Source organism: Glycine soja, chromosome 8 (assembly GCF_004193775.1).
Source record: "Glycine soja cultivar W05 chromosome 8, ASM419377v2, whole genome shotgun sequence".
Classification (NCBI taxonomy): domain Eukaryota; kingdom Viridiplantae; phylum Streptophyta; class Magnoliopsida; order Fabales; family Fabaceae; genus Glycine; species Glycine soja.
The window spans coordinates 11,271,688-11,292,945 of NC_041009.1; the positions used below are offsets into that span (position 1 = coordinate 11,271,688).

The window sequence follows — 21,258 nt, forward strand, 5'->3', positions numbered from 1 at the left end:
CGATGTGTCAAAGTCCTTCTTGATAAAACTCACAAAATAAACTAAATATAATTACCAAGCATTTCTGTAATACAAACCACAAGAATGTTTGCTTGCAGTCAAGTGATATGTTATACGGTACCAACAAGCATTGTATCACACACTCTGGCGTATTTATTCAAATTTCTTAATCAAAGACAAGTCATTTAACATTTTCTCGATTGCTTCATCATCTTGAGCCCGTCCTCTTGACTGCAGGTAAAAGAAATTATGCAATTAACGTAAAAGATTTAATAGCTGTTACGTTTATCATTCAGATATATCATGCAAAATATAAGTTGCTTAGCAGCTTCCCAGAATCCAATGGCCAATAGGGAATGAATAATATTTCAAAGTAGCTGGTTACCTCTCCAGCAAAACCAACGCGTGGCCAGAAGTCAATGAGCATAGTAATTTTAAATAACGAGAAGTCAATGAGCAGAGAAAATTTTTAACCATGTTCAGTGTGTTAAACATAAGCTTGTGAGGGTACAGTAAATAACGAGAACTATATGCTACCAAAGTTTCATGCATTGGGGGAGGATACATAAAGGGAATTGTTTCTGAGATGATTTTAAGGAGTGATACAAATAAGAGATCTCTCTAGTTAACAAAATCCTTCAATTATCTCCACTTCGAGGTGTTTTGCAAACTAAATTACTTTATACACTTTCTGGTGCTTGTCAAAATTGAATTTTAACAGTTATTTGATTAGAAGAGCAGAAATTTATAAAAAAAACATGTCATATTTGCTTTTGTTAAATCCTCTACTTCCTTCCTAGTTCATTTTAACAAGCATCAAAGAGAGAATGGAAATCATCCCCCAAAAAAACCAAACATACCTAATACAAAAAGAGGGAGAAGCAAATTATTTTTACCTCGATAGATGGAACCATAGCAATAGCTTCCTCCACAGTTTCTAGGCAAAGGTTGCCAAGGACACACAACTGCAACATATTCATTTAAACAAAGAATCATATATAGTAATGTGTGAACTGACCTCACTAAACTTTTTTTCAAAACAAAATGCGAACACTTGCTTCCTTAACTCAATTCATGAAGGAAATAGGTGTATTACCTCAAACTCAGCCAATTGATATCTTGCGAGAATTCTGTATGTCAGTTAAGATCACACAATTCTGAAGTATGGCAATAAAATTTCAAGTTTCTTAGCATTTCCTTCCAGGAAAAGAGGAATTAACATAGACAAATTTTTCTCAGAAGACCAAATGAGATACGACAGTCCTTTAATTGATCAAAAGACAGATATTACTTGAACTGAAGGAAAATCCAAAATTAATGTAGACAATAAAAAGCCAATAACAATATGAAAGGAACTTGGGTCAATTTTTCTAAAAGAACAGGACATTGACATTGACATTCAACATAATTAAACTGAAAGTAAAATGTATGGACAAAGAGAAATGACAAATGGGTTATTCAATTCAGTTTAGGATACTCTCAAACTTGTCTCTAACAGCATCGGGATTTTTATAGCGGCTGAAACGCTTTACATACTGCTGTGACTTTTCAAATACCCTGAGAGAGAAAAAGAAGAGAAAAACAATCAGTGCTATAAGGTGGGAATCATACCCAACAACTTTGCTCCTCTTCCATCTCATTATCAATATCAAATATAATTCAGGCAAAAATGTCAATTGGGATCAGGAAGTTTGCACTTTGCAGACATGTGTTATAATATTAATATTATTACATTTAAAGGACACCAAACTGGAACACATTTTCAGCTGTGTAATAAAAGACAAGATCTTGGAGGAATTAAGTGCACGCCAATTGTAACAAAAACTAATTATTCCAACGGCATCAGAAAACATTATACCAGGATCTTTGCGTTAAATAACCATGAACTTGATAAGGCATCTAACTCACTGAGAAACTTGATTCATGGGATCATCAGATGTCTGTTGAAGCTGTCATACTTGTGCTCAGGAATCAATGCAACTTCACAGTTCATTAAGCACTTTGCCTTCAAAAACTCTGGAAAAAAAAACTACTTCATTAGTGTGAAATCAAAAGGTGAAATATCAAACGTAAAAACATGTTCAAGCAATCAAACATGATGCAATACAATAAAACCATACATTGTAGAATCAAACAGATTTCTGATTATGTAGGACAGCTTTGTGCAAGGAGCATGATGCATCTTGCAGATATGGATTTATAAATAAAACACACAAATCATTTGGTTATTAAATTTAATAAATAGCACAGCTCAAACTTCAGAACCATATGAATTAAAGTACAAATTACTAAATTTTTCAGATAATCATATTTTACTTCCAGCATTATCTAAGATTCAAATCTCTACCCATAAATTCTTCCATAATTTTATTAGTGTCTTAAAACATTAATTTTATTTTGTCATATTCAATTCTTTTCTAGGTTGGTTTTTTCTTAATTTGGGATCCATGTCTGTGAAAATGGCACAGTCGAAGGGGAACACTGGCTTGCTACTATAATGGTTACTCCCTCTTTAGTTTTCACGCCACTTCCAAACAACTAGACAAATTGTTAATAGTCACATTTCCATGATGTGAAAACCGAATCACCAACAAGATCTTGTATTTTGAAATTATTTTGGCATTAGCAAAGAAATATATAGCTCAAATCAGGGGAGACTCAGACTCTGAGACAAAACTTGTGCCAAATCGTACATATGGAACTGATCTTAAAACGACCGAAAAAATGCTCACCAATGACTTGGTTTTTAGCATATATACCTGCAGGTTTGTTCACTTTAGTTACAAAATGCCATTAACTCTATCATGATTTCTCCTCATCATTCTACACTATCGTGAATGCCGTATAGTAAAATTACCGACTAAAATGAGAATTTCATAAAGTTGTACAGTAAACATTAAATGACCGACGCTTACGATTTAGGGTTAGGGTTTCCTGAATTCAGATACATGATGTCAGTCCTCATGAAACAAACATTCCCTAATTCATGTTTCGAAATTACAATATGGGGCTTCAAAAGTTGCGTAATGGCATATGGTAAATTAATGTTGCATATTTGAATTTCCTAGAAATTGGAGAGGGTAATCAAATTTTGTTTGGATGGGGTGTCACAGATTGGACCAAAAGATTGGGCCCAAATCTTTTTGTTTGGACAAATAGATTATTTGATCTTTTATTTTATTTTTTCATTTTGGTTCTTTATTTTTTTAAAAGTTCATTTTGATCTTTTATGTTTTAAAAAATGATTCTTTTGTCAATGTAAATTTAGCATCATTAATGAAACTAAGATAATGACGATTAAAAACTGTCAAAAAATATAATTTTTTTCCTCCTTCATTTTTCCTACGTCTTCATCTTCTCTTATCTTCATCTCCAACTCAACAACATACAACAAAAATCTTCAACTCCAAAATATCAATCACACCCACAATCCAAAAAATAAGAATGAATGGTCTCAAAATGGTGGGAAACTAACTCAAAACAAACCCCCTGATTTCCTTAATTAGGGTTAAATCTAATTCTCAACCTCCTCCTTCACCATGATCACCACATCGTCAATGAGATTCAGTTCCTGTTGCACCACTACATCCTTGCGCTCCTAATGTCTGCAAGGAGTTCCTCAAGTGTGTGATCTCGCATCCGAGTTTGTTGTCATGACAACCTTCGCAACACGACAATAATCACAAGCACACGTGTGGCGAAGCTCTACAGTTTTGCTGTTATAGATCTACCTTGTCTCCCCAACCAAAGTCACTCATCAACATGACCATTGGTACAATTTTGTGTCATCACTCCATATTTGAACTTGTTGCGATGAGTGCATTTCAATTGCGTCAATGAACCACTACTAAGCCAAGTTACACAATTTGTGAGATCTAGTTGTGCTGTTGAGAGACATGGATGGGAGGAGGGCAATTGTGAATGTGGGGAATATAATTTTCTTTTTCTTTCAAATTTGTAAATGTTTGATAATGGCAGTTAAAAATCGTCTCTATCTTAGCTTCCCAAACGGTGTTAAGTGTGCATCGACGGAATGCTTATTTTGATCATTTTTTAAAACATAAAAGACTAAAATAATTTTTTTAAAATACAAAGGATCAAAATGAATAAAAAGTTAAGATAAATGACCAAATAGATGTGACGTCTATCTACAAAATGGACATTTCTAGATGTCGCATTAAAAGATAAAAATACATGATTTTTTATTGTAAGAAATGAAAATTGTAAACATTAAACATTATATCATTTGTATGGTTATTATTAAAAGATAAATATACATGATTTTTTAGTGGTCATGTAGCCTCTTATTAACATTTAATCTTGATTATACTGATTGACCTAACTCAGTTAGTTGAACATAATGTGTGAATTGTTATAAATCAGACTTAGTCAACCTTGAACTAAATTTTAGTCAAGTTAAACTCATTTAAAATTGAGTGAATTAATTTTGATTATTTTTTAAATTACATCAACCCACATATATGTCCTTTATAATAATAAAAAAATGAAACTATAGTGATCATATAAAGAAAACCTTTAAGCAAATATATATATATATATATATATATATATATATATATATATATATATATATATAAACCATATTTTTTTAGAGAAAAAAGGTTAACTTATAGGAACCACACTGACCATATTTTTTTTCCAAGTTTCAAAATATTCCTATTGTGCATGCAAAAAGGGTAATAAGGTAATTTCTATCCTCAGTAACTCCTTTTCCAGATTCTTTTACTTCTGGTGACCAGTGCTCGTCGGTAAAAGAAAGGGAGGGATACCCATCAAAGGCATTCCAACGCTTTTAGATTTCGAACAAGAGCAATAAACAAATATTTAATATAATGTGAACGGTCCTCTACCTCAATATTCCTGTATCTATTTGTGTGTATATTTTAATGGGCCCTTGAACTTATGGGCATTGGTATGTTATTACCATTTTAGGTAATGCTGTGGTAAAAGTCATTAAGTTTTACATTTATAGCCTTAATTGTGACACCCTCTACCCTTACAATTATAACTAACTAATTAAATAAATCATACAAAATTTAATTAAAAGATTATAAACACATAATAATAAAAGAAGAAAAAAAAACATGCAAAATTAATTAATAATTTTTCTTTTTAAACACATTTAATTTAAATCAATTCAAAAGGATAAAGGTTCACATCCACTTAGTGAAAACATAATAGAATTTTTTTTTTAATAAAAGGTAAGATTATCCCGACTCAAAACAAGGTCGTTCACTCTAAATAAATAATAGAAAGAAACTAAAGTAAAAAAGTATAACGCAATTATATCATTCAGTAAATCATAACATGTGAAAATCATAATATGCGAAGTAAAATCCTATGCCCCAATGTCACACTTATCAGAGTATCCCTATCACAGACTAAGTCTCTCCATCTCTAGCATGTGACTCATCATATGAAGCCTCACCTGAAACAAAGTGGCAATCAGCCCAAACACAAACACACACCGGGAGTGAATTATCACATTCGTAGAGCATGTGAAACATATAATACTTAAAGCTGAATGTATATAAATAACATTACTGCACAAAATCGCACACATTATTCACACTCATTCAAGTTTATACACTCCATAAAATAACATCAACCACAATTGTTAACTCAATAAAATTCAAACACAAGCGTTATGCAACAATTATACTAAGACTCAAGCCTATATGCAATGTAGTATCATGTCAGTGAAAAACAACACTGGAACGCTTAGGAGTACATGACAAAGCACATCACACAATGGGTATACTCGGTCACTCTCACTAAGTAACATCATAAGGTGACCAGTCAAGGTTACTCTGTTTTGCGAGAATGCCCCAACCACATGGGATCAACATGGGCTTAAAGGAGCACTCAAACCGAGTATCTTTACCCCCAAGGCCTAGACTCCGAAGAATCCGTTTGGGTCTCACCTTCCTGATTCAGGTTCAACCCCTAAAATATTTTTTTTTTACACGCAGACCCTGTTTATGAGTTATATAATACCCACGACCTCACTCTTATATTTCAAACATATTTAACAAATTGCGCTATAGCTTAACCCTTCAGGATCCTAACTAGGAATCCTACAATTTCCTTTAACACTGTGAATAAAAGTTCTTTCAAGGTAAACACTGGTCGGGTTACTATATAACTCATAACTTACATGACAAGTAATATCAATCACACACTCATTCACAACCATATTTCATGTCTAAAGTTTAACATTTCACACTTTAACTAATTACAAAATATACTCAACAATTAAATAACAATGTATCATAATAATAATAACATACAATATTTAACTTCAAGACTTATAAATAAATAACTATAAAATACACATAAAATATATATATAAGTATATTATATTCAATATATATATATATATATATATATATATATATATATATATATATATAACATATAAAAAGTATTAAATATATATTAATATAAAATAATCACAATAATATCAAATATATCATTAAGTAAATACAAATTATATATAACAATAAAATATATATACTCATATTGATTTCTATGAACAACATGTATACCTATATTCTAAATATATTTCAACTAAGTTACCAACATCAAGAAAATGCCTAATTACAATGTGAATACAACTTAAGTTAATTTCTTTAAATGATTTTAGCCAATTCAATTATCCAACAATCCCTACACATATGAATTTCATGACGAGAAATCACCCACGTGAAATAAAATATAAAGTTTGTAAAAAGAAAACAGTATCAATATATATATACACGTATACACTGCGATGTGAAAAAAATAAATAAAAAAAATAAAAAGAACAAGATTGAAAGGCCAACATATCTGGTATAAACAAAATCACCACCACACAATTTTTATGCTAATTATAAAGAATTCTAATTCCTAAGGTACACACCTAACACAGGAACACATCAATCCTACAACAAACTCGCAACAGAACACCAATTGATTCATCAAACACACTCAATCCGCGATTAAACATGAAAACATAATTAAATTCATAAACATCCCAAAATAACCCAAAAATTGACCCTCTAAGGATCCCTACACATGTTCATTCTAATTTCCAAGCGTGAGTAACTCATCACTTACCTCGAGGTAGTCGCTTAAATGTTCTCTGTTAGCAATGGTGGCGTCTCTGGTGCTCTCTAGAGCTCCTCCTCTGATTGCTCTGTTAGGGTTTTTGTGCGTCAGAAAAGAAAAAGGGACAGAAGTGTTTTGTAAAAGCTGCTCTAGGTCAACATTTGATTTATATAGTGGAGATTTATGACCTAATTATATTTTTATTTATTTATTTATTAACTTATTACTGTATTATTTATTTATTAACAATTACGGCTGTTACATTAATGATAATTACTTAATTATCCCTAATGACTTTTACTTATGGTAATCATGCTTTATGGGTATTTGCATTCTCGACCAGGCTGAACACAAATCACACTATCAAGCACCTAGTCGAGGGCCAAAGTGGTTTTTAGGGGATGTTCGGGTATTCAACCTTGACGACTATCATGGCGCCTTAAGCGAGGTTTTAATGAATAAGTTGGCATGCATCTATGTACGTGGTTACACAATTGATCATTAGTGAATGTTTAGGTATTCGGTTGTGTTGAATACCAAAGTACTTGTTTGGTTTGTGAATATTTCTTTGATGCGTATTTGAGTACTCAGCCTACCGAGTACTTGAATATTTTGAGGGGTGTCTTGTGCTGATGAATATCTGAACACTTGTGTGTTCTAAAGATATTTCTTTGATGCGTATTTGAATACTCGACCTAATCGAATACCTAAATACTTTGAGGGGTGACTTGTGCTTCATTGTGTTAAAGGCCAAAGGATATATATAGGCATTTCATTAATCTGAATACCCATACTATATACACCTATAACTTTTAAAATTATAAGACATGCAAATTTGATTCATTAAGTGTGTGTTTGAGTGTGAAGAAATAAAAAAGAAAATAAAAGAAAATTTCTAAATTATTTATAAGTCTCACACATCTTTCTCTCTACTTTAATTCAAATATATATTCTCCATTCTCTTTCATTATTTTTCTTGGACACAACCAAACCCACCTTAATTTAAGAGTTGAAGATTATTTTAGAAAATAAAATAAAAATTACAACTATTAATTTAAAAAAACTATTCCCTCATTACAAATGGAATAAATTTAAAAGCATCACATATTATTATAAGACAAAAACTAATATTAACTGTTTAGTTTATAATCGTGGACTAAAGTGATCTAGTTATCTTTATGTTATCTTCTATTCTTCAAAATAAAATAAAAAACTTATAATTGTGGACCTATACAACAAAGATAAGATCCTCCTTTTCATATGTAGATTCCTTGCATGAATTTACTCTTAACTGTCATCCTTGATTTGGTTGTCAAGAAAAAATTATTATTTAAGAAAAAAATTCAAAAAATAATGTAAATCCTATACTTTTAACATTATTTTATTAAGATATTTGTTCTTAGTTTTTTTTTTCAATTTCTTTTTATTCTAAACAACCAAGCTCCTTTTTGAAGGTTTCACCGGAAATAAAAGCCTTGAGCCTTCAGCAATTAAAAACAAGAATCTACTTTGCCCAAATATTAGGCAGGTGCACGATGTGACAATTGAGAACCCATTACTTTGGCTGGTATTATGATTTTTCATTTTCTATGTCAAGAAAGAACATTAGTGGAGGGTTGGGACCAATGGAGTGACCAACAACCAAAACGTCTCTGTGCTAATTTGTTCTTATTAGGCTACTAGTGCGTTAGTGATGTGACATGTTTACATCTTATTTCAGAAATGGCGCCATCATTGATGTATTATTGACCATAAAATAGAGTCCGTTTGTTTAATAGTGTGGAAAAAAATACGGTGAATGAAAATAACAAAAAATAAAAAATATGAAAAATAATAAATAAATAAATAAGTAAAAATATGTGAAAATTATACCATTTTAAAAAAACATTTTTACTCTTTTTCTCATACATTAAACAACATAATTAATTTCATCCCATCTCTCCCTTTCAATCTCCTCCTACCAGGGTTAAGAAGGCCTGAGAAATAAGAAAAGGTGACCCTGAAATTATAGTTCAACTTGCAAAATGTCACTTTCCATGCATATAATACTGAAAAATATAGCTGAATCACACACATTTTGTGTAGCTTAACGGCGCATATCTAGTCTCGTTTTGAGGGAGTCAAGGAATCGTATTTTAAATTAAATCTGTTAAATAATTTCGCAATTGAATATTATGCATAAAAAGCTGTAATTATCATTGTGGATTTATTCCATATGTTTTGATGTTTCTTTTTTAGTAAGAGGGGAGCTTATTATTAAGCTTACCTTGAAAGTGTATACACTATACAATCTACACTTGTACAGGTTCCTCATCACATTCGCTTTTATGATTTTACATATAAATACAGTCTACAGGTTCTTCATACAATCATAATACATATAACACAATATTATATATATATATATATAACACATCCTTTTTAACACAATTTTACGTATCATCTAATGACTTCTACCCGAGTACAAAATACTTCCTCTATATGTTTAACATTAAATCTTATGCCACTTAGTCTAAAAGATGGTAGGATAAAGTATGACATTAGATAATTAAGCAAATAGCTAGGCAGATCGAATTGGACAAAATTAGACGTACTCACTTCGGAGTGTATTGGACTCAATTATTTTTGTGGGCACTATTTGGACACATTACTAACGCCAACTTAAGAGATTAACAAATACCTGAGCAGCTAATGTGCTAGTGATCAAATCAGTAATTGATGATAGAATGCTAGCTCATGCATGATTTATTAAATAGTTAAAACCTAGTGTATGTGGCAAGAAGCAAATAATAAATGTTATTGGTACAATCTATAGCTGAATCGCTGATTTATATATTAAATTATCACTTGATCAATTAGAATTTAAAGATCCATCACCCATTAAAGGAGGAGAATATTCGCACATGGGTCTGATTCCCCACCCAAGTAAACAAACACATATCATGGCAAATTGGCTTATATGGCTCAGGATGTTGTCTTGTCCTGTTACCAAAAGTTTGGGATGCATGGCCAATGTTACATGAGAGGAAACGAACCGTAAGCAAGTTATTTCTCATCAAAGTTAGGCAGCAGTATGCTGCTGGCAAACTTTTATTTTTTAACTTTTATATAAGGTTTAATCTACTTTGAGTTCTTTTATCATGATTAATAACGTGTGATTTTATCCTTTTAATGACTATTTAAATTTAATTTATTATTCTTTATTGTTATGATGAAGTTTTTTGTTATCTATTTCTTTCTTTTATATAAAACACTAGTTTACTAATGCTGATTTTGAATTTTGTATAAGACACTAGTTCCTAAAAATGTGATGAATCAATGTTTAAATTTTTTATGAAGAGAATTTGTCTTTTATAATTTATTTTCTTCTCATATATGTCTCTCAACTCACTTTGGATCATAAACTAATCTCATTCATCTGATAAGAATGTCACTCATGACTCAAATTTATTTTGATATAGTAAAAAATTAAACATAATAAATAGATTATTCTTATTCATGTTAATATAACAAAACCTTATACAGTTTGAGTTACATGTCTTTTATATAAATATTTGTTTGAAATATTAAAAAAATGATTTATAAAAATCATTGAAGAGCCAAAATTACATATATTGACCATAATAAACAAGCTAAAATTATAATAACACCCCATGATATGTAAACAAAGGTAGCCAACTACACTAACGACACTATTATGCTCACTTGTTTGCGTAAGTAACTATGTTTAATTAATAGGATCCACCAATCCAATTGTCTGAACTCTTGGCTGTAACTTTCACGTCCTGATCAACTTCAGTCTCAGTGGTTGTGGGTTTGTAATCATGGATTTGTAACTACGTACTTTTTGGTTTTGCGTAAGCTCAGTCAGAATCTAGTTTTGGACTCAGCAAACAAATTGGAGGAGACAACATCACACCAATAAACTAATCGTTAAAGTAATATGGTGCAAAGAATATACTGAAAATCTTCATTTGATATTTTGCAACTTTCCATTCAAAATTTCCGAAAACTCCAAAGAGTGAATTATTAAAAGCTTCGAAACCCTAATGATAAATTCATCATCTTTTTTTTTTTACTGAATAAATTCATCTTCTTTTTTTATTTACTGAATAAATTCATCATCTTTTGTTGCCTTTCGATACGCCTAAAATTATTTGGTTTGTTTTGCGTTGTTTTGATTAGACTCACTCTTACCAACGTTCCTCATCCACGTGTCCTATTGTTATTTATCATATATTATTATTATTATTATTATTATTTCCAGACACTTATGATATACACAGAATAGTTGCATGTTTTTATACTTTTTTTTTTGGCTTAACATGTTTTTATACTTGATTATTGATTATATTGGTCCCACTTCCACTAACAATAAATTTAGTAAGTGTATCGTTTTTTATATATACTAACTAGCTGGTTGTGGATTCCTTGCAATTGTAAAAATACTGCAGGGGTGTGAGGGGTACAGTTTCGCATCTTAACATTCGAAATGATTTAGTCATATTTTTTTATTGCTGTTTTACTAAATTTAAAATAAATTTTAAGGGACGAGATCCTGCAGTAAACAAACTGCAGTTTGATCACTAATTTAGCTACACTTTGACAGTTGTCATCATACCTAAGAAAACTTATATATATATATATTGGTGGGGGTTATGTAATAGGATTCTTCAAATTACATGCATGTATAGCTAATTTTTTAAAATTTTAAAATAAATCTCAATTTTGTGAATGAGAGCTTTGTTTTTTTTTTTTTTATCGGCAAAGTGAATGAGAACTTTGTTGCTCAAAGATAAACAATAATACAAATTTTATTTTTATTTAAGTAGGTTTTATTTACAATTTTATGATTTCTAATAAATATAAGTTAAAAATAAAATGTATGTAAAAAAGTGTGTTTAAGAATATATGATTAACATTCATTCTTTAATATCTGTAATTATTTTCAAAAAAATAAAAGTACATGATTCACTCAACAGAATCATTTTATTATTGAATTTCATGAATTAAATTTGAATTTATATTTTTAGGATTTAAATATCTTTTTAGCTCCTACAAATTACTCTTTATATTTTTTTTTAAAAGGACCAATCTTCATCTATTATACAAGTGTGACATGGTTACAATATGATTGTTATGTGCTCAAGTGTTTTTCACGTCAATTTAAAAATGTTTTTCATCCCAAGAAAATTCTCAAATTTTGATTTTAGTTCTAACAAAGTTCAAAATTTTGATTTTCAGTCTTTAATTATTTTTTTAACTCCCAGTTTCGTTTTCATCCCCTCTCACTTTTATCTTATTACCCTGATCATTCAATCCCATGTAAATTGATTCCCGCTCTCGTTAGTGATTGGACACAGAGACTTTAAAAGTACACTCCTAAACATCCTTCAATAGATAGCAATTTCCATTACTTACAAAGTATAATTCAAAAACATATGCAAGTATACTAATTTGACAAAACTAATATTAGGATAAGCCTGGAGTTTCTTTGCTATTGATACTCTCATATAAAGTAGTTTTTTCACCAGATAAATTTTCATACATACATACATTTTTCTCATATATTCCCGTATACATTATCCACACAAATATTTTGGGCTTTCAACTTTCTGATACTAACCTTACTCCATTCCTATCATTTAAGCTACTTCTCGAGGGCAGTTTTGTCAACCTCCAATACGAATCATAATTAAAGATTAGGTTGTCTATTTATAAGAGTGCTCGAATTAAGTTTCTACCCATGTGTGCCTTGTTTAAGCCACTTTATATTTTTATTTTTTTCACCATCTGCGATGAAAACGATGGATTTTGAGCAATTTTATTACTCATTTGGCCCTCCTTACATGAATCAACTCCATGAGTGTATCTCAGAAAATGCATTTCCATTTCAAACAGAAAATCTCTTATCTCCAAATACTTTCCTAGATGAAATGTTTGATCAAGAGTACTCCATGGAAGGATTGCTGCAGCAACATGCAAACAACCAGGAGGACTTTGGTTTCTTGAAGCATGATGATCCACTAGAGACTGAATTTTGTCATGGATTTAGCCCTAGTGCTGAGGAAAATATGCATGTTTCAATGGAAGAAGGGGATTCTTGTTTGAAGGGAATCCAAGCAGAGCTAATGGAAGAGACTAGTTTAGCTGATCTGTTGCTAACAGGAGCTGAAGCTGTTGAAGCACAAAACTGGCCCCTTGCTTCAGATATAATTGAGAAACTTAACAATGCCTCATCTTTAGAAAATGGTGATGGTTTATTGAACAGGTTGGCTCTTTTCTTTACTCAGAGTCTCTATTATAAAAGCACAAATGCCCCTGAATTGCTACAGTGTGGTGCTGTTTCTACGCACACAAATGCTTTCTGTGTGTTTCAGGTTCTCCAAGAACTCTCTCCCTATGTAAAATTTGCTCATTTCACTGCAAACCAAGCAATCTTAGAGGCCACAGAAGGTGCTGAAGATCTTCACATCATTGATTTTGATATCATGGAGGGGATTCAGTGGCCACCCTTGATGGTTGACCTTGCAATGAAGAAAAGTGTTAATTCCCTTAGAGTAACAGCCATCACAGTGAACCAAAGAGGTGCAGATTCTGTTCAACAAACAGGAAGAAGGCTCAAAGAGTTTGCAGCTTCTATCAACTTTCCATTCATGTTTGACCAGTTAATGATGGAAAGGGAAGAAGATTTTCAAGGAATTGAACTTGGTCAAACACTCATAGTCAACTGCATGATACACCAGTGGATGCCTAATAGGAGCTTCTCATTGGTCAAAACATTCTTGGATGGTGTGACCAAATTGTCCCCAAGGCTTGTTGTTTTAGTGGAAGAAGAACTATTTAATTTTCCTAGGCTCAAGTCCATGTCCTTTGTGGAGTTCTTCTGTGAGGCTTTGCATCACTACACTGCACTTTGTGATTCACTTGCTAGTAATCTATGGGGTAGCCACAAGATGGAGTTGAGCCTGATAGAAAAAGAGGTTATTGGGCTCAGAATATTGGACAGTGTGAGGCAGTTTCCTTGTGAGAGAAAGGAGAGAATGGTGTGGGAGGAAGGGTTTTATTCCTTGAAAGGGTTTAAACGTGTACCTATGAGTACATGTAACATTTCACAAGCCAAATTCTTGGTAAGCCTCTTTGGTGGAGGGTATTGGGTCCAATACGAGAAGGGTAGGTTGGCCTTGTGTTGGAAGTCAAGGCCTTTGACTGTGGCTTCAATCTGGGAACCAATGGCTTATCTGGATGACAAGGTCAAATAGCTAGATAGATTGGTTCTTTGTTTTTGTTTTTTTTTAATTGTCAATCTTATTTTTCATTTTTCTTTACTATTGAGCTGTTAATATAGGTTAAGTGGCTTTTGTGTTGTTTCTTCATTCATTATGGTGAATGGGATATCGATATGATATGACTATAGGAATTTCAATGTATTTTGTACAAATTTATTTGTTAAGGCTCTGTAAATTATTTTAATATGTTTATAATTCAATTATATATATGTATTTTGAAAAAAAATATAATTAAATTTAATCATTTATTAGTTGAGCTAAATAACCTTTTTCTTCCTTTCATCAGTGAGGCTGTTGATCCATTGTGTGTAAACTCTGTCAACATTACAAGAAGACGAGAGAATGCATTCCCATGTTGGGAATCCCAGCGGTCAAAATAAGACACATTTAAGTCAATCACGTAGCGTATTCTATATTACACTTTCAAAGTTTTACATGATAATGAGATGATGCTTGATAGTAGTATTGTATTGGTTTTACACCCAGAAACGGAATAATACGATTAAAACTTTTTTCGGCATTATTCATAGGATAGTAGAAAAAGATTAGGAACTTGGTTAACCTACATATACTTTTCCACCAGAGACTGTTCTCCGTTGCTGCAAAAAATTATGTACTCATGTAAAACGCAGTGCATGTGAAAGTTTCCATTCTTCATTAATTTTGCAATGTAAGATATCCTAATAAGGGAGTGCTAACGGTTGATAGCATAAGAGAACGAAAGAGTACCTTCTAACAAAACTTGCAAAGAAAGCTGAACATTATTAAATAGTCTTAACTATATTTTTGATTTCTAATAAATATTTGATTTTATATTTATTTTTTAATAATATTTTTTTTGTGATGAGTTTTCAATAGAATAATGATTTTATTTTTGGTCCTTAACACCTATTTTTAGCTCCATGGTAAATATTTTTCATTTGTTATTAATACATATACTAAAACAAAATTTATTAATTTATTAGGAAACAAATAAATTTTTTTAATTTATTCGGGACTAAAACAAAAATTTCAAAGATAAAAAATAAAAATATTATTTTATTAGGGACGCAAAATAAAAATTTATTAAGGAATAAAGTCAAATGAGATCAAATATATATTTAAGCCTATTAAATATGATTAAATATGATTATAAACAACTGTTAAATATTGTTCGTATTATACACTAGGTAATTAATGAATATATTAAAACTCAATTTAATAAAATTTCTCCACACATACTTGTAAGAAAAGAAATATAAAGATAAAGACAAATCAAATTTCTTCCAAAAGTTAAAATTAAGTTATACATTTAAACCTAGATAAGAAAATTTTTAAAATGTTAAGATGTGTAAATTGATTTTAACTTAAGAAAGAAAATCCTGAACATAAACAAAAACTTAAGAAAGAAATTTAATTCATTTCACTTTCTTAATTTTATTTTATTACAAATGCTTGCTGAGAAGCTAACTAATAACAATAATTACAGTGTTTAACTTTTGGGACTGGCGTAATAACTAATAACTATAGTACCTTATTTCATATAACTAGTTTCTTAGTGCCTCAAATCTAGAAACAGTAACCATCTAATATAAAGTTCTAACATTTAGGGCCTAAAAACAAAATTGGGATTCCAACATTCCTAACCCCAGTTATATGAGAAAAAGGGTTTAGTGTAATGAATGTCAATTCAAGATCTGAATTTGGATCGGCGAGAACATGTCACAAAGAAATCATGCACCAAGGTTTGGTGTGATGAATGCCAATTCAAAGAAAGAATTTAGGTGCATAAAAACTAAAAATTACTGTCTTTAGAGTGAAAACTGTGAGTATTTGTCCTGCAATGCACTGTGCTTCTTTCCAATTCCCTTGTCTCCTAGTCCCCATCCTCTTTGTAAGATGTATTATGAGACTTCCCTTAGACCCAAAATTAAAAAAAGAATTCCGGATAAAACAAACTAATCGTTTTCTTAGCTTAAAAAAAAGGTGTTTTTTCAATATGAAAAACCAAAGTTAAGTCAAACATTACAAGCTGTCAGTCAGAAGCACCATGCAAACTAAAGATGAGATGATGTTTATCTCCCTTTGCCCTGAGTGCCATTCAGTGTCCATGACAAGTAAAGTTCCAGGAGCCTAACGTAACCAACCTATCTAAGCAATCATGGACTACAACACTGTAAAGTAAAAGGATGCAACTTTTCAATAGCCAAATACACTGACCAAGTTTCAGAACTGTGGTTGACATATTACTATTAATTATATTATAGTAGTATATACTAAAATCAAAATTTTAAACCCAGTTGTACCAACACGCAACTGGTTCCAAGATAAGATCATCTGACATAAAGGATTAATAACATATACCTCCCTTAAGGTTAGCACTAAATACACTTGCACCTTGCTTGTTTGAACTTACCTCCCTTGTTTTATATATGATCCTTACACATCAACACTCATTATTTTTAAAAAATTACACACATCTACCTCACTTTTATTTACAGAGTATGGACTATGCACACAATCCCCTTAAAATAACAAAGCATGGGAGGTTAGTGCAATTTTCTAAATAAGCAGAGTGCAAGTGGAATAATCCCTAAATCCATAATGCAAGAACGAAAACAATGGACCCCTTCTTGTTGAAGACCAGGCAATTAGATGTGGAACACTTAACTGAAATTTAGCGACAGAAAAGAAGGCAATCCCCACATCCCACTTAAAGATTAGTAATGTTAGAAGGGTTAGTAATGCTAGCAACCAGCTGATAAAACACAACATGGCCAAACTTTTGTCTAACCCAAGCAAATCAACACAAATTACTCAGGAATTGGCCATGTTTGAAACAGTAGGCTCCTTGCACAAAACAAAAGTAATTGAAAGTCCAATTGCCCAATCTATCACTAGCCAATAGAGATGCATTTCATAAATCAGAACTTAACAGTTAATACAATAGGATGCTAAAATGAAAGGGTCTATGTAACGAACATGCTCAAAATCCAAAACCCCAAGACAGTAGGAAGAGTAAAATCAAAGTTCCACAAACTAAACTAGGGAAATGGTTGGCAGCAAGGTGAGCCTAAATAACAAAAACCTGGCACCTAGAATCTAAACCCATTCGGCATAAAAAGTACAAAAGTAAAGACTTGAGAGAATAGGCACAGCTTCACCAAGCTGAAAGCCTGAAAAAGAAATCAACAAGCAAACCAGAAAAGTTCCAAGATTGAAGCCGAAATATTAAATATTTATGCTCACTGTAAGAGATTACGAATACACAATCTCGGTCAGTTCAATGCATTATATAAAGTTACAGAACCAGAACTTCAACATAAATAATAACTGAAATAGCTAGAAACAAAAAAATGTGTTCAAAGTTACAAGTCGAAGAATCCATTTAGCTCAACAATTAAACAAAAAAAATGATCCTACTCGGCTGCAGCTTTTGCAGTCAGAAAGCCTTTCTTCAATTCGGCGAATCTCTTCATGCAAGCAGGCTTGGATCTCCCGGGAAAAGCAGCAGCAACCTTCTCCCACCTCATGGAAGCTTCCTTAGGAAACGCTTTCAAAGCATTCAGCAATGCAATATCCTCAGCAGAACTCCAACCATTATCAACTGCTTTCCCCTCACTTTCACCCTCATTCTCCTCCACAACCCTCTTATCCAACGCCTTCCTCTTCTTCAAAAACTGCGCATACGATTCCGAATCATCCACTCTCTTCTCCCCCAATTCCTTCGCTTTTTTTATCACACTCTCCACCCTGTGCCTCCCCCCGAACGCCGCCGCTATCGCCTCCCACCTCCCCGGCTTCCCGACCGAACTCCATTCTCTCGCAAACACTTGAAAGGGAATCGCCAAGAAACTTAAAACGTCATCGTTTGTGTGTGAAATGTGAATGACTGAGAGATAAGAAAATGAGAAAATAAACAATGATTGAGATTCGTGAGAGTGGTGAATTCTGATTTTACTCTTTTAGAGAGTGTGGATAGAATCATTGTGACGTGGTTCATTCATTCCTGACATTCTGCATCTCTAATTTCAATTAGAGTTCTGTAACTTGACTAACTTCTTATTCCTTCTCACAAACCAAGTTCTCAAGGGCCTACTCATTAGATAAAAAGTGAAATTGAGCAGAATTCCTTTTTCTTCTTCTTGAAGTTTTAGGTAATTTTATGACTGGAACTAGATGCATTGTTGAAATTCATCTTTCTTCCTGGTGCTTTTGGATTTGACTTTCTTATATTTATTAATTAACATGTTTAATTATGCATGCCATTATTTGTTGAAATTTTGTTACCTAACGAACTGTCATTTATTATTGATTTTTTATTCTAAAGGTAATTTCAAATTGAATGTTGATTTGGATTATAGTGCACTTTAGATGAGTTTGACGGCTAAAGAAAGCTCTAAAGAGGGTTCAAGATATTTGGAGCCCCCTGACCCTGATGTCCTTGAAAATGATCCAACTTATCGCTACATCAACATAATATGATTGTTTCTTCTCTCTTTATTTTTTTCACTTTGGGACAAAATTCTCAATGCAGTAAACTAATTATGCTTTTTGCATTCGTGACAATACATACAAAAAAGTGATCGGCAAACGAGCCTTCAAAACTGTGTATCCATTGTTTTTGCTTTCTTAACATACATGTTTCTTTATTAATTTTGATTATTTGCCAGCATCATTGTTTACAAGATGATACTTTTACTTGATCATGAATTGTTTTTGCGATGCTGAAATTAAAACATTTTTTTTTTTACTGTCAAGCACCTATAGGATATAATGCAATGTGTTTTGTGGTTACATCGAAAAATAATTTTATGATTGGAGTTAACCTTGTTTGCTTCTAGCTATATATGTTTTTTCCATAATTCTTGATTAATCAGTTACAAAACATTTGATGAAGTCAATGGAATTGAAGTTGCCTGGAGCCAGGTTCAGATTGACGAGGTGTAACAATCAGCAGCTGACTTAGAGAGACGGTACTCAGAAGTGCATCTCCTGAGATCACTAAAGCACAATAACATAGTCAGGTTCTACAATTTCTGGATTGATGATAAGCACAATAACAGTTAATATGATTACAGAGTTGTTTACTTCGGGTAGCCTCAAACAGTATGTTGACCATCCCTTTTATACATATTGTTAATTTCTCTGTGTCATTTATTGTGAAATCAACCTTTCTGTTAGTGGATGCAATGCGTGATTTATAGGTTTAGTAAAAAACACAAGAATGCTAACTTGAAGACCGTTAAAGGATGGGCAAGACACATTTTAATGGGTTTAAACTATCTCCACAGTCACAACCCACCCGTTATGCATAGGGACCTGAAATGTGATAATATATTTATTAATGGTCAACAAGGAGAAGTTAGAATTGGGGATTTGTGCCTGGCAACTTTCTTGGAGCGAAGTAATAATGCCAAGAGTGTAATTGGTATACCCTTTTGTTTCCCTGCACTTTTTATTTTTTATTTTTTATATATTCTGTGTTGATCCTTTGAATGGTTAAAATGTTAACCAAATTTTTTTATCATTTTCTCATCTAATAGCTATAGGAATAGTAGAAGACCTTTATTCCCAATTATGTTTGATGTCCCTACTTGTTCTATTTACGCATTTATCCTGGTAGGAACCCGGAGTTTATGGCACCTGAGCTGTGTGATGAAAATTACAATGAATTAGTTGACATATATTCATTTGGTATGTGCTGGCTGGAGTTGGTGACTTCTGAATATCCTTATAGTGAATGCAGAAACTCTGCCCAAATATCCAAGAAAGTTTCATCTGTAAGTATTACATAATTAATAACTTCCTTTTTTCTGTAAGAGATTATTGGGTCCAACAATATTTGACTTTGCAGGGTATAAAACCTGTTGCTCGCTCTTTCTAAAGTAATAGATCCAGAAATCAAATTGAGAAATGTCTAGTCCCAGCATCCAAAAGATTGCCAGCCAAGGAGCTTCTGATGGACCCCTTTCTTCAAATGAATGGTTCTTTTCCCTTGTTAGATATTGTTCTAACCAAATTGGGAGCCTTTGAAAGTAATTGTATGCTTCCTGCAAGTGCATTTCAGTGGATCTTGGTGACACCAGTGAGCTTCCTGTAATCACTGTATTTGATAAATCTGCTGTTGATGCATCATGTTCTACATGTGTTGAGATACATATGCAAAAGAGAGGTGATATATTCTTTCTAAAAGGGGAAGGACATGATGAGAATTCTGTATCGTTAGTTCTGTGGATAGCTAATCACTGCGGTCAGTACAACTCATAGCTCATTTACACTATTGTTACAACCGTGTCTTAAATTTATTGATGGAAAGTTATCTCGGCATTTATGTGCAGGACGAGCTAGAAATATCCATTTCATATTCTACCTTGAGAGTGATACTGCTGTCTTGGTATCAAGTGAAATGGTTGAGCAACTTGAACTTGCGTACATCATGTTAAATTCATAACTGAGTTAATAGATTTATTATTCATGAATTTGGTTCCTGATTGGAAACCTTATGTTGCAATTGATCATTTGGTTTCTCCAAACAAAAAACGAACTCAGGTTAGAGCCAACAGAGAAAGTTGGAGTTGGCAGAAGTCTTGTTAAATCTTCTTATTTGTTTGTATAGTTTTCTTTTTCATTGTCTCACCTATTTGAATGATTTCCTTGTTTATTTACATAATTTTTCCTTTCTTTTTTGCTTATTTTTTTGTTAATTTTTCTAGTCATGTGATTTTTTATTAATTTTTCCATGGTCTGTTTTTTTATTTTGTTTCTTCTTGTGAATAAATATTTTTGCTAATTGTGTCAAAACAAATAATTTTTGCTAATTATTATTATTTCACTAAAAAATTACATAAACAGTCAACGTATAAAACAAAGTTTATCC

The 21,258-nt window shown here is 32.0% G+C and overlaps 2 protein-coding genes, 1 long non-coding RNA gene and 1 pseudogene across 3 annotated transcripts; 2 read left to right on the forward strand and 2 right to left on the reverse strand.

The window, feature by feature from the left end:
- Positions 1 to 9: 9 nt before the first annotated feature.
- On the reverse strand, positions 10 to 1,557 carry LOC114422868. Its single transcript, XR_003668756.1, has 4 exons — positions 1,478 to 1,557; positions 1,097 to 1,130; positions 897 to 965; positions 10 to 231 (listed from the first exon to the last, which is right to left on the reverse strand). It is a non-coding gene; the product is annotated as an uncharacterized LOC114422868 (long non-coding RNA).
- An 11,285-nt stretch (positions 1,558 to 12,842) lies between these two features.
- LOC114424479 (nodulation-signaling pathway 2 protein-like) lies at positions 12,843 to 14,636 on the forward strand. The gene has a single exon (XM_028391335.1). The coding sequence runs from the start codon at positions 12,909 to 12,911 to the stop codon at positions 14,370 to 14,372; it is 1,464 nt and encodes a 487-aa protein (XP_028247136.1). The 5' UTR covers positions 12,843 to 12,908; the 3' UTR covers positions 14,373 to 14,636.
- Positions 14,637 to 17,595: 2,959 nt separating this feature from the next.
- Positions 17,596 to 18,343, reverse strand: LOC114421001 (transcription factor MAMYB-like; the record flags this gene model as incomplete). Its single annotated transcript, XM_028386741.1, has 1 exon — positions 17,596 to 18,343. A coding segment is annotated over one exon (546 nt), but the record flags the coding sequence as incomplete, so codon positions are not given.
- Positions 18,344 to 18,752: 409 nt separating this feature from the next.
- On the forward strand, positions 18,753 to 20,975 carry LOC114421015 (annotated as a pseudogene).
- Positions 20,976 to 21,258: the final 283 nt, after the last annotated feature.